Source organism: Pelophylax lessonae (assembly GCF_965119305.1).
Source record: "Pelophylax lessonae genome assembly, chromosome: 13".
NCBI classification, from domain to species: domain Eukaryota; kingdom Metazoa; phylum Chordata; class Amphibia; order Anura; family Ranidae; genus Pelophylax; species Pelophylax lessonae.
Window position 1 is genome coordinate 134,599,083 of NC_138780.1, and position 13,784 is coordinate 134,612,866.

A 13,784-nucleotide genomic window follows, 5' to 3' on the forward strand; every position below is an offset into this window, starting at 1 on the left:
AGAGGATCTCAGCATGACTGTGCTGGATGGATGAGTATCTGAAATGTAGAGATACCATCTGAAAGTATGGGGGGTGCAGGTGTATATCCTCTTTACCAGGGATACACAGGTTTTTATAATTTATATCATTCTTCAAAGTAAAATAGCCTTGGGTGGAGGCATTTCTAAAACTAATATAAACAATTTTTTTTTTTTTTTTACTCTCAATACCCTTGAGTGCCTTAAAAGTGGCAGATACACAATGAACTGATTAAAGAAGAAATAATAAATAATAAAATAAAAGCACATCTTTTTTGCAGATTAAAAAAAAAAAAAGTGCATTTATTTATTTTACTAGGAGCCTGTAAAGCATTGCATCAATGATCAGAAGATTTTGTATGCCATGCAAAACTCCTGCAGACTGTCAGAGTAAGCTGTCTGCTTGTACCTTGTATGAGCGGGCAATTACACACTGACAGTGAGAGACAATGAACTAAAAGAGTGCTCAACAGCGCCCTGGCAGTTCATTGAGAACTACAGGCTGACAACCGCAAAAGCTGTCGGTACTTTTATGGCACTTTTCCACTGCAAGTACCGGCTTGGCTCTACTCGGCCCTGCTTGGCCCTGTATGGTTTTCCACTGTATGGTACGGTGTTGGAACAGTTCGGTACGGTTTGGTATGGTTTCGCTTTTCCACTAAAGTAGTACTAAAGTAAGTGGGTGGGATAACAATGATTCTCTGACCAATCAGTGGCTAGTAGTGACAAACAGTCAAGGCTTGTGGGATATGGTACCGGTACGGCCCTGTTGGAACCACAACTGAGGTGGTACAGTTCCATGTACATGCAAAAGCGCCGCCGTACCGAACCGAACCGTTCCTACACCGTACCATGCGGTACCAGCAGTGGAAAAGCACAAAAGCGAGCCAAACCATTCGGTTCCATGCAGTGGAAAAGCGCCATTAGTTCTTCCATTCACAGAACTCTGTAAATGAATGACGTGGCTGGGTGGGGAGAAAAACCCTGGCTTGCTATAACTAGAGGCAGCGGATCAGGGAGTGGCTGCAGGAGTAAAAACGTGTTACATGTTACACCCTAAAAACTGGTGGAACATGTAATATGTTCCCAAAGGTGAACTTCTCCTTTAAGGCTACATTCACACCGGCGATTTAGGCTGGTGCCAATTGTAGCGGCAGGAATCTTCCGATTTCTGCTGCAGCCACTGGCCCCATTCACTAGAATGACAAGTGGCCTGGGGGTTGCAGGTATTCGCAGCTTTCCACACAGCTAGCAATTACCTGAGGTGTTCGCTGGCTGTGCAGAGAGCTGCAGGTCATGCGTACAGCTGGCTACAGAAGTGAATAGCTATAAGCAGCTGAATGATGCATTCATGTATGCATGTATAATGTATTACCTGAACACAAATTCTGGGCTTGAGGAATATATCATACGTGTGTGTATGTTTACACCAATGAATGAAAGCATCTGCATATACCAGACTACTGCTGCATTTAGCCATTCATGTCTTAGTCTGACTAATGTGCCACATGGTGGCACCCTCAGTGAGGGAAAAAGGAAAGCTTGGATTTTGCGCTACTGCAGATTTTAAGCTTCAAACTGCACATGTGCACGAGGCCTATAAACAGCAACATGTAACCATATACTTATTTACTTATGAATTTTGTTTTTGCTACAAAGAAAAAAATGCTACAAACTTGGTGGGGCCAAAACAGCATTAACTGGGTTTCTTCTCAGGGCCTACCCTTTCAGAACCTGCTCATCTTTTAGAGTCTAAGCCTTTCTACGGATTATCATACCTCCTTTCTCACATACACCATAATGGATTGGAGCATAAGAGATACAAACCTGAAAGCTGGTATCTGTGCCATAGCTAAAAACCGTGATGAGATGCTGGCATTTTCTGTTCTCACCGAGGTCAAGACTGGTTCCTCTGTGGATATACATTACCAAGTTACTAAAAATACAAACCAATTTTAATGGCAGCCTGTTTAAAAACATGTAAACACCTGACAATTTTAAAACTCGCCAACCATGAGAAACTGCTTATGTTTGGGATTTAACTTTTTATTGCTTATCATAGATAAGTCAATCCATATTCAACCTGAATTTAAAGTCTACACATGGGCCGATTGTCAGGCGGCAATTGCCGGTTCAATAGAAACCGGCCGACATTCGGCCCGTGTGTGTACTGCAGCTGGGCCGGCTTCTATCGAAGGGGCATGAGTGAAAAAGGTCTGCTGGTCAGCTTCCGACCAGTGCTCTCAGCCAATATCTTCTGCAGCCTATCAGAACACAATAGCACAGCAGGGGAGATCACTGTACTAACATCTGATTGTTAGTATATCAGCTCCAACTTGAGCTGTCAGGTTTTTTTTCGTTCAGCCTGCCGAGTTGAACGAAAAAAAAAAAAAATAGAGTAGTGTGTACGAGGCTTTAGGCACTGCAAGTGTTCATTATGTATACCCAAAAATAAATGTACTGCAGCCTGCTGTCCCCCTGAACCCTTCCATCCCTAGCAGTAGACTAGGTCTCCATAGACCTAATTGAGAGCCAGAGTTGTCTCCACAGTAAATGTGTGCATGTTTGATTGCTGGACCCCTAAAAAGCTTGACAAAAGACTATGGGCCACACTTATGCTGGCCATACACTAATCAAAATTTGGGTGGGGGGGCTGAATTCTGATAAGTGTGTGGGCTCCCCTGCTCAGCAGAAATAATTTGCCTAATCTACTTCTGTCTAAGGGACATGTTAGAAAGTTTTCCATCGATCAGCGGCTGCAGCCAATCATCAGTGTATCCCCTTGTTTGTGTGGATGGAGGAATCTGTACATTTTTTCATTCAGCCCAATATCTTCACCTGGTATGTGGTAGAAGGCATCAGAAGGAAGAGAACATATGCTCATGTTCACAAACCCATATAGTACCAATGGCAATCCTTGCAGTGGCTTGTGATCAGAACAGAGGATTCACACATAAGGTTTTCATTCACTGGAGTGATGGATGCCAGGAAGGGAGTGTAGTAACAGTCAAGTGCACAAGAACAATCACAGAAGCAGGTAAAGTGAGACTGGTGCAGGGACAGAAGAAAGGCATACATACAAATAAATACTAGAATACTGGAGCTGAACTGTGAAAAGTTTGCAATCCAAAACTGTGCATCACATCCTTTTAATTTTGAATCAAATTAAATGACATCTGGAATCTGATTGGTTGTCTCTGACCATGTGAAAAACCTCTTCCAGATTTTTTTAAAGCGGTCTGTTGTCAGCTTAAATATATTTAAAGAGAACCAGTCACCAATTAGCAATAGTGATAATCTGAATATCTAACATTTGACTGACACAGTAGTGCAGCCTTATCCCTTAGGTGTTACTTGATTTAATATTTACTTATATTTTCTCCCTGTCACAGCAGAAGTGTCAGGCTGAATGTAAGGCTGTAAGGTAATCCTATCTCCATGAGCTCAATGCTACTACAGGTGCTTTAAAATCATAACAAAAGGTGCTATCAGGACGATATCAAAGCAAACTTTGTCCTCATGCACATGGATGGTTTGAGATTTAAAATCTGCTGTAGCATTAAATCCCAGCTGTTTTCCCCACCCAGGAAGCTGCAGGTGATGTGTACAGCCGGCTATAGAAGTGAATGTCTGTAAGCGGCCAGACTATGTTATAGGCAGATGCTTTTATGCATGAACGTTTTTTTTTACCTGAATCCCGAAATTCTGAATTTAAGGAATACATCACATGCACATGTCTGTGTTTACACCAATGCATGAAAGCATCTGCATATACCCGAGTACTGCTGCATTCAGTCATTCATGTCTTAGTCTGGCTGCACATGCAGCTCCCTGAGAGGGCAGAAAAAAGAAAAGCTTGGGTTTTGCGCTACTGCAGATTTTAGGCCACAAACTGTTCATATGCACGAGGCCTATAATCAACATGTAGCCATATACTAATTTACCTATGAATTTTGTTTTTGCTACAAGGAAAAATGCTAGATATACTTGGTGGTGCCAAAACAGCATAAACTGGGTTTCTTCTCAGGGCCTACCCTTTCAAGACCTGCTCATCTTTCAATGTCTGTCACTGATGTATTACTTGAACGCAGAGAATCTGTGTTTAAAGAATACGTCATATGCGCATGCCTGTGTTCACACCAATGCATGAAAGCATCTGCCTATACCTAAGTACTGCTGCATTCAGCCATTCTTTCCCTGGCTGTACGTGCCATATGCAACTTCTTGGGTGGGGGGAAAAAAGCTTGGATTTTGCACTACCACAGATTTTAAACCACAAACTGTATGCGTGCATGAGGCCTATTCGCTTGGCTAAGTGACCATTTTAACGTCCTACCGACCAGACAGTCAATTATCAGCCCTAAGCTCCAGTCAGCCTCCATTGGGCACTTGCACTGCCATTACATTATGCTCAGACAGGGAGAGAATGCAGCTAAATAACAGTACACAACTATCCCTGCAAAGTAAGGCTGCACTATTATATCAACTAGGGTGAATATTCAGATTAAATACGTACATTCTTTATGGGTTTTCTTTAAAACAATTTGCAAACCAGTTTCTGTAACATTCTAATGTATATGCTGGAATTCTCCATCTCGGTTAGTATCACACACAGGACTACAACATTAGTGAAAATTTATTTAGCTGGGAATTCAAACAACCTGGGCCATTGTTGGTGGACAGATTTCCAAAGTGCTGTTTGAGGAACATTTCCTGATCGGGTGTCTGTGGGATATCACCATCTAGAACCAGGCAAGGGGTGTCCAGCTCCTCAACCTCTGCTTGCTCTTCTAGATCTGACGAGTTCCCATCTACACTCAAGGGCTCCGTGCTTTCCGAATCTTCTCAGCACCACAAGTGAAATAAAACAGCACGGTAAGTGGCAAGAATTGAAATGCAGAATGGTATGATGATAAATTCTGAAATGGAGGACTCCAGATCTTCTACTGACTAGTGCAAGCATGGTGAGCATACAAACAGGTCGATTCACAATTGCATAGGCGCAAAAGTAGGTTTTATTTGTTACATTAAATTTAACTATTGCAAGACTTTTTTTTTTTTTCAACAATCAGAGTTTTTCCTATTTCACAAACTATTACTTTATCTCCAGCTCAAAATGGCTAAATTTTCTGATCTCCTAAATATTTTCCTCGCAATTAATGCCAGTCAAAAGCTAGCAAGATTTTAAGGAAACTGTGCTTTGCTCATACCAAGCAATATAATAGGTATGCTTTACAGAAGTTAAACAGCCAATACTTTCCCAATCCATGTTCCCCACTGCCTCAATCTACCACTGTAGCTCCAAGAAACAGTAGTACTGATGGTAGTTTCAGGTGTGGAGGAAAATGTGATGCCTCTCCATAATGCTGCACCTAGCATCCAACCCAAAGAACCAACCAAGCTCTGTCACCTTGGGCAGGAAGACGATTGCCAAACCTTGTGCCGGTTTCCACTTGTCAAGGAATTTTAGGGCACTGCATTGTGAAATGGGGTGGCAGAGAGCCAAAAGGAAGGGCAAGTGAAAAACACTTATAGTGCCTCCTAAAACAAACCCATTAATTTTCCTGGTATGGGCAAAAACCTGTGTGAAAAACCTTGTTAAATGACATTAAACTGCAGAAGAGAGGACACTGATAATATGTAGTAAATTCTGGGGGATATACAGACCCTGGCAACAGGAGGAAGGCAGGTGCTTCAAAAGCCACCATAACATGGGAAGTTTTTAAAGCTGAATTCCAGATATGGCTTTATAGCCTAGTTACATTGGTCCAGCCTGGATCAATGCAAGTATGCATATGTCATACCTGTGGGATCCCTGTGGAAGCTGGAAATCACTGTAGTATTCTATTTAATATCTCCAAGTAGTTCCAATGGAAAAAGCCTTGAATTCATGTATAAAAATAGGTTTTGTGAATGGCGGCTGCTCACAGCGAGTGAGCCCCTGTGTTTACCATGCAGCAGGGCAGCTGCTTGAAACAAGACAGCAGGAATCACTGTAGTAGCAGACTACTACAGTGATTTCCAGCTTCCACATGGATCCCACAGGTATGGCATATGCATACTTTGTATTCAAGCTGTAAACCTGAAATGAAAATAATATGGAGGCTGCTACCGTTGACATCTCTCCTGAAAACACTAGCTAACTTGGCTGCCACAATTACTATCTTGGGTCAACACTGAGTCTCTGACCCTGCTCAAAGTAAACTGAAGAAGTACGCAGTTCAGAAAAGTCAGAATCCTTTACTTGAGTCAGTAAGTAAAGCAGCCAGAGGGTCAGCAAAATAGCCAGGCAACTAGCATTTTCAGATGAAGGTCAGTGATGGCAGCCTCCACATTTCCACATTTCTCTCCTGAAAGTTTTTTTATCAAAAAATGAAACCCTAAATAGTGAGGTTGTGAGACGGCCATATATGGCATTGATAATTTGTTGATTTTTTTTCCTAACACAGTAAAGTAAATTACATATATTTACTTTTAATTTTTCATATGTATTATACAAGATCATTTTTATCATGGAGTCTCCATTTCATAGGAAAATAATTACCATATCTGCCTGTTTTTTACTGTGCAGATTTTGCTTCAAACCCAAGTAGAAATTTATGAGGAGCTCCAAATGTTGGGATCATTTAGATCTGGCCAAAAGGGGTACCCAAGTTTGAGCATAAACTAGGTTGGAAATCTTGTTCAGGTGTATGGTCAGTTGAAATTCTGATTACTCCAAGAATGCTCCAGTACTATAGTTTTGGTGAAGCCCCATGCTATTATAATAATCAGACGGACAGGCAGATTCTGGGACACATAAGGGGTCAATAAGGAAGAGAAAGCAAACAGTTTTGTAATGATTGGTGAACAAAGCAAGAAAAATTGCACACACCTTGCAGAAACTAGATTCTCTTAGCAATTAGTATCTGCATATCAAATACTAGGTGTAAATTATATAAATGCAGAAAAACCTCCACCCCAGTCTGTCTATTTTGTTGTGGTGGAGGTTTATGTACAATGACTTACCTTTTGATCATTCATTTTAAAAATCAAATTTCTCCTTGCCTCCCTGAACACTGTATTGATGGCACTTATGTTGTCTATAAAAGACCTGCTCCCCACACTTACTAATGCCATTGGGACATTAAGCACATTTCATAGATTGTAGTTTTGTTTTTTAATCAGTGATACAGGGAAAAGTAGATCTTTACACATTTTTACACCATAATCCACAAAATCCAATATATGTTGTTTTCTTACAATCATTTTGAGAGCTGGTATGCTCTAAAAGGAAAAATACCTGTGTGATTAAGCTCTGACAGATGCAGCTTTTCCTCTGTTGATATGCCTGCTATATTTTAATTCTAAGGTAGTAACTCTGACCCATGGATTGTATAGTTCTGGGTTAATGAAGATGAGCCTTTTCAGAGAATGGCTGGTTCCACCACAGTCTAATCACACAGGGGTTTTACTTTCTGAAAGAATCTGTAAATTCAACCACTACTGACCTTCATTAGGGTGATCTGGGCTTGACAGGCGGCTGCTACTGTAATCCACGGAACAAGCACTATCTGGACTGTGCTTCTCTTGTACATTATCATAACTTTCAAGAGGAAAACCTCTTACCCTAAATTCACTAAAAAACAATTAAAAAAATTAGATCAGTACATAGCTCCACCAGGAGAACATATACAAAGCATACATCAGAGGGTATGGAAAAAAAAAAAAAAACTAAAATGACACAGATAAGCAGCCGAGACATTGCATAGTACAGTGCGTTATTCAACACCATTATGTGTGTATCTATATTTACCTTCAGCAGGGGTTCACATGTCATTCCCAGGTGGCTTGTAAGAGTGCAACATTACTTATTTTCATCTTAATCATAGCTAGCAGTACACTAACTGCACAACTTAGGTGACCTGTGCTAAACTTTACACTGAATGGAAGACAATGTAAAAAAAATAGAAAAATGTTGATGTTTGCTGGGTCCAAATAAGTCCTATTGTTTACCCTCTCCTATTCTTGTCCATTCAAAGAACGATTTGTACTCTGAATAGAATAAATCAAAGTTTTGTGGATAGATGAGGGGAGAGGAAAAAGACAGTATAGGACACACTCCCAGTGTCAAAGGATCACAATTGACACTGGAATTCAGCACAAAAATTTAGGATTTTTCATTACCCTGCAGCCATCTGGACCTGGTATAACCAACATTACAGGTAACTTATTTTGACCCACCAGATGTCAGCTTTTTGCTGAATTCCACTAAAATGATGTCTGCTGGTACCTAAAACTCATCCTGCAATTCATACCCCAAACAGGTCACTGTGGATCAAACATATTATAAGAGGACCTTTGATTGTTTATGTAGGAACAATCCAACCCTTATCAGTTCTGTTATTCACTGGATGCACACAATCACAATTCAGTGCATGTGAAAGGATTTTCCCACAGTCTGTAATACAACAGTGGTAGCAGATCTACCAAAGAATAAATGGAAACATCTTATATTTTACAAGATTAAAAATGAAAAGAAGAATTTTTTGGACTTTTTAAGGCACTTTTTTTTAAATATAAAAACTTTTGTTAAAAAACTATAAGTACAGTATTTCTGCTGTTCTTATTCATAAATACATGCATTTCATAGGCTTGTACATCACATTTTCTCTAGTACAGAATACTTAAACGCTAGCCTAAGTTACCCTGGCTGTACAGTAACACAATAAAAAAGTAAATCTTTATCAACTTGGCTATGGTGTGGTCTAGGGTTGTACGGTACCACAGTCGACATAAAAATGGATTTTTGTACTTACCATAAAATCAGTTCATCGACTGACACGGCGCTCTATAAATCATAACTAGTGGGTTATATTGCCTCCTCCAGGAGTGGGACTACGCAGAACAAAAAACACCTGGCTACGCCCATGGGCCGTCCTCAGCTGGTATATAACCCCCCTCCCTGCTCTAGGTAATTAGTTTAGTAGCAAGCAGTATTCGAAGTATCAGAACTCCATAGAGCAGTGGTTCTTAACCTTGTTGGAGGTACTGAACCCCCACCAGTTTCATATGCGCATTCACCGAACCCTTCTTAATTGGAAAAATAAAATATGATTTTATGAGTCTAGTCTCAGGAGGGGAACTGCCAGAAAATAAGGTGTTGTTTACAGAACTGAATTAAACGTATCATACAAAGTAAAATGTACAGAGGTCAGTAGGCTGTAGGGCAGCGTACAGAGGTCGGTAGGCTGTAGGGCAGCGTACAGAGGTCGGTAGGCTCTAGGGCAGCGTACAGAGGTCGGTAGGCTCTAGGGCAGCGTACAGAGGTCAGTAGGCTCTAGGGCAGCGTACAGAGGTCGGTAGGCTGTAGGGCAGCGTACAGAGGTCGGTAGGCTGTAGGGCAGCGTACAGAGGTCGGTAGGCTGTAGGGCAGTAGTGAGTAGTTTGTAGGGCAGTGTACAGTGCTCAGTAGTTTGTAGGGCAGTGTACAGTGCTCAGTAGTTTGTAGGGCAGTGTACAGTGCTCAGTAGTTTGTAGGGCAGTGTAGTGAGGTCAGTAGCATGTAGGGCAGTGTAGTGAGGTCAGTAGCATGTAGGGCAGTGTATAGGGGTCAGTAGTTTTTAGGGCGGTGTAGGATGTAGGGCAGTGTATAGGGGTCAATTGATTGTAGGGCAGGATAGAGTGGTCAGTAGGCTGTAGGGCGGTGTACAGAGAATAGGGCAGAGGACAGGAGTTGACAGGAAAGAGGATAGTACAGGGATCAGTAAAGCCACACACCAGGGGGCTGGGAGGGCACACAGTGGGGGGGGGGATCAGGAGGGCACACAGTGGGGGGGGGGGTGTCAGGAGGGCACACACCGGGGGGTTATGAGGACACACACCAGGGGGTTGGAAGGGCATACACTGGGGGGAGGGTCAGGAGGACACACACTGGGTTTCAGGAGGGCACACATCAGTGGTTGGGAGGGCACACACTGGGGGAGCCAGGAGGGCACACACGGGGGGGGGGGGGGGTTGGGAGGGCACACACTGGAGGGGAGGTGTTGGGAGGGCATACCATGGGGTATCAGGAGGGCACACACCAGGGGGGCATTCACAATGCTTTATTGAGCTAAATTAAAAGGACTTGCATTTCCATTTGTCAGCTAACAGCACCTCTATGCTAAGCTGCAGTAACTCAGCAGACTTAGCATATAGGTGCTTGTAAACTAATCCACCATGTACAGTTAGCTGAGCCTACCTCCAGGAACATTCACTTGGCTCCCTCTGCTCAGCTGCTCACACTTCCCTCTTCCAGGGGGGCGCAATCTCCGTGGTCAGGTATATCCCAATCCCGCCCACTCAAGCAGCAAGCAGCCTGCAGGAGATAGGCTGGAAACCTGCTGGGGGAGGTACAGGGGGCGGAGCGTCAAGTGTCTATGTGTAATGGCTGTGAGTTGTCCCGACTGCAGCTCTGATTTCCCGGGGTGCGCTCGGCCTCACAATCAGTAATATTTTCTCGGGGGGAGCAATCGCCCTGTTGCCCCCCCCCCCCGCCGAACCCACGAGACTGACTCACCGAACCCCTGGGGTTCGATCGAACCAAGGTTAAGAATCACTGCCATAGAGGGATGAGTGCTGTGTCCGTCAAACTCACAGAAATAGATTTTTTACGGTAAGTACAAAACTCACATTTTCTCTTTCATTCATTGACGGACACAGCACTCCATAAATCATAGCTAGTGGGACGTCCAAAAGCATTCAAAGATCTGAAGACATCACACGATGACGAAATGCACCATTTTGGAACGCACGTAGACCACGTGACCGATAGGCGGAAGCAGGAAGTAGGTAAAAAAAAACGAAGAAATTTCCAGTCACAACTTACCAACCAGCCAGCGACCAACCTAATTGACCTGTCTAACAGTATGCATTAAAAAGAGGGGTTTAGTTGCACACATTTGCAAATACATGCGTAAGCTGCAGGCCCTGGCAAGGCACCCTGTAATCTGCAGGAAGTAGCAAGTGGAACGCACGCTGGCCATTTGTTCGGTGTTCCCTTACTTTGTTCCCGGTACAGACCCTGCGGGTATGCATACCCTCTACCGTGGTTCACCCTTATTTTGGGCCACTTCCTTTTTGGATATTTTATGGGATTTTAATGTCTTGTATGGAACTTTTACCCAACCATTGTTCAATAAATCCTTTACAACGGAGTACACTATGAGGATCTTGTATTACTTTTCCCTACATATCCACACCTGCTGAGCTCTGGGGGGGCACAAGGAGGAAGGAGGAAAGAGAGGAATTACAAGTGGATTCAGGAGTCATGGATGCATTCCCTGGTGGAGGGGACCACCCAAGCTTGGTTCATCCCTTTTGTCATAAGACAAGAGAGGATCCACGTTATCTGGTGAGTTTTCTCATATCTCTTGAGCACCCGTGGTGACCCTGGCCTCCATCCCTTGCATGAGATAGCAACACAGCCTTCTTTCTCCTGGGATTCCCATATTATTTTACCACCCTGCCTGAAATCTTCAATTTCCTTTGGACTTGATAAAGTCATTGGACTGCCTCACCTTGAATATACAATTTAAATGTTTTGATTTCTTGCGTTTTTGTATCACACAGTATACACACTCTAATACTATACTTGCATCATATGTTTTGGATTTCTCACAGTTTTTTTTATTGGTATAATAGCACAGTCTGTGTCCTTGGCCAAAACAAACCCTTTTTGGGTATACGCACACTTTTTCATTTGCACTAAGTGTATCTATACACACACAATAAGGCTTTTCAAGTTCTCACTATTGTGCACACCCCTTTTTACATACTGTGAGACATTTCACTATTTAAACCCAATTTTTTATATTTATGAATTCACCATCCACTGTTAAATAACACATTTTATTTTCATTTATCAATTCAGGAGTTAGTTGTGGCTTTTTCGCACATTGTTTATTTTTTCGCAAGCAAAATGGGAGAGAGAACCATCTGTGTGACAGCAGCCGTTAAATCACGGCCTGTTGTCCCTGAAGTTTGTGCAGAGAAAGGACCACCCTGGTCAGATATAAAATCAGACCTAAGTAAATCAATTCCCTGGACAGGGATAGGGGGGGACCTTAGGTAGTTCAGAGATCACCTGAACCTATGAAGGAATTAAATCCGCACAAGGAGACTCAGGACCTTAAAAACCTGAAAAGGGCAAGCTTTGTCCCCCTTTCTGGGTACCCCCAAAATAAACATTTTGTGGATCCCCTTGATGCTCACCAAAGAAGTCCCCGGGGCCGGAAACCAGCGAAGATGTCCCCCCACCCCAATAATGGAGGGCAGACCTTCATGCTGAAGGAGACTTGTCTGCTGGTCTGGGGAAGCTAGCTCTAGGCTTACCCAACCAAGTTTAGTTGGAACCTCCCAGGGAAGATTTAAAAGATATTTCCCTTATTCTCCGTCCCAGAAGCACAAAATCATTTTCAATGGGCTGAGATGGAAGGCCCCCATCTGCCGTGAGGCTCCTTCCCTTTCCTTAACTGTGGCAGGAAGGTACTCTCCCCTGTGATACCCTTAATGTCGTCATCCAGGGTAGCCCCAAACAAGCGATCGCCTTAAAAGGGCAGATCAATGAGAGCTTTCTTAGAGGCTTGGTCTGCGGACCCACGTTGAAACAGAAAGTTTGAACAGCACAGGAGCTGTAGCCAAAGCTGCATCACAAATAAAATTCAGCCCATGGACCAACTGGTCCGCTAAATCAACATAAGCACCGGACACCTGCTCACCCCCACAGGTCCTGGCGCAAATGCTTGGCCCATTCAGTTAGGGTCTGAGACACAAGGGCTGAGGTAAAGACTGGCCGCAATGCCAAACCAGCCATAGTAAACATGCTGCGTGCCACAGCCTCCACTTTCTTGTCAGCTGGGTCCTTAAAGGATGGGATTCCTCTACTGGAATCATGGTTGCTTTATTCAACATGGAAACAGGAGGGCCCACCACTGGTGGATTAGCCCACATTTTTAAAAGTGACTCCTCAAAAGGGTAACGTACAGCAAAACATTTGGGGACCACAAAGAGTAATTTTGGTTGTTCCCATTCCTTACAGGAAAACCTGTCAAAATAAGGCACGTCCCTGGCTACATCACCCGCATCCTCCATTTTTAAAGTCTCACGCACTGCAGTGATAAGTGCATCTACCAATGGCTTTTTCATTCTCTGCTGCCACCATGGGGGAATCATCCTCACTATTGGATGAATCAGGGGGTGCGATATTAAATCCCCCTGGATGGGCCGCGTCCACGGCGGCATCAGGCTCAGAGGAGACAGCCATAGCAGGGGAAGGTGGGGGACGTTCCTCCTGGGCCTTTGCTGACACGCCATTCCAACCGGGACTCTAAGGACTGCAGGACCGCCATCAGCGCAACCATGGGAAGCTGGGGTTCCAAGGGACCTGCCACCTCCATGGGTGGGTCAGTGGGGTAGATGTGACTAGAGTTGCCACCTCATCCCTTTAAAACAGAACACAAATTAATTACACAGGTTCTGAGGCTAATTTAATGCAGAGAAGGCTCCAAGTGAGTTTAATTATCACCTTAATCAGCCACAGAACCTGTGTAATTAATATGTGTTCTGTTTTAAAGGGATGAGGTGGCAACCCTAGATGTGACCCTGAGGCTCCATAAGGAAAGGAAGACGATCTTTTGGCACCACTAAAGGATCCCCTTAAGGCTCAGGGTACCTATCAGCAGGGAGAGAGATAACAGGGACACCCAAAGACTCACTCTACCGACCAGAGGAGCACTGAGAATTCG

At 43.5% G+C, this 13,784-nt stretch overlaps 1 protein-coding gene across 5 annotated transcripts in view; it reads right to left on the reverse strand.

The window, feature by feature from the left end:
* MAPKBP1 (mitogen-activated protein kinase binding protein 1) overlaps window positions 1-13,784 on the reverse strand; it is a 288,826-nt gene that overhangs the window by 13,553 nt on the left and 261,489 nt on the right. For 4 of the 5 annotated variants that reach the window (XM_082275308.1, XM_082275306.1, XM_082275304.1 and 1 more), the window contains exons 25-27: window positions 7,509-7,636; window positions 4,680-4,859; window positions 1,846-1,930 (exon numbers count right to left, since the gene is read on the reverse strand). In XM_082275308.1, coding sequence (XP_082131434.1) covers window positions 1,846-1,930; window positions 4,680-4,859; window positions 7,509-7,636 — 393 coding nt within the window. The remainder of the gene's footprint in view (window positions 1-1,845; window positions 1,931-4,679; window positions 4,860-7,508; window positions 7,637-13,784) is intronic. The other variant, XM_082275307.1, reaches the window with a different exon arrangement.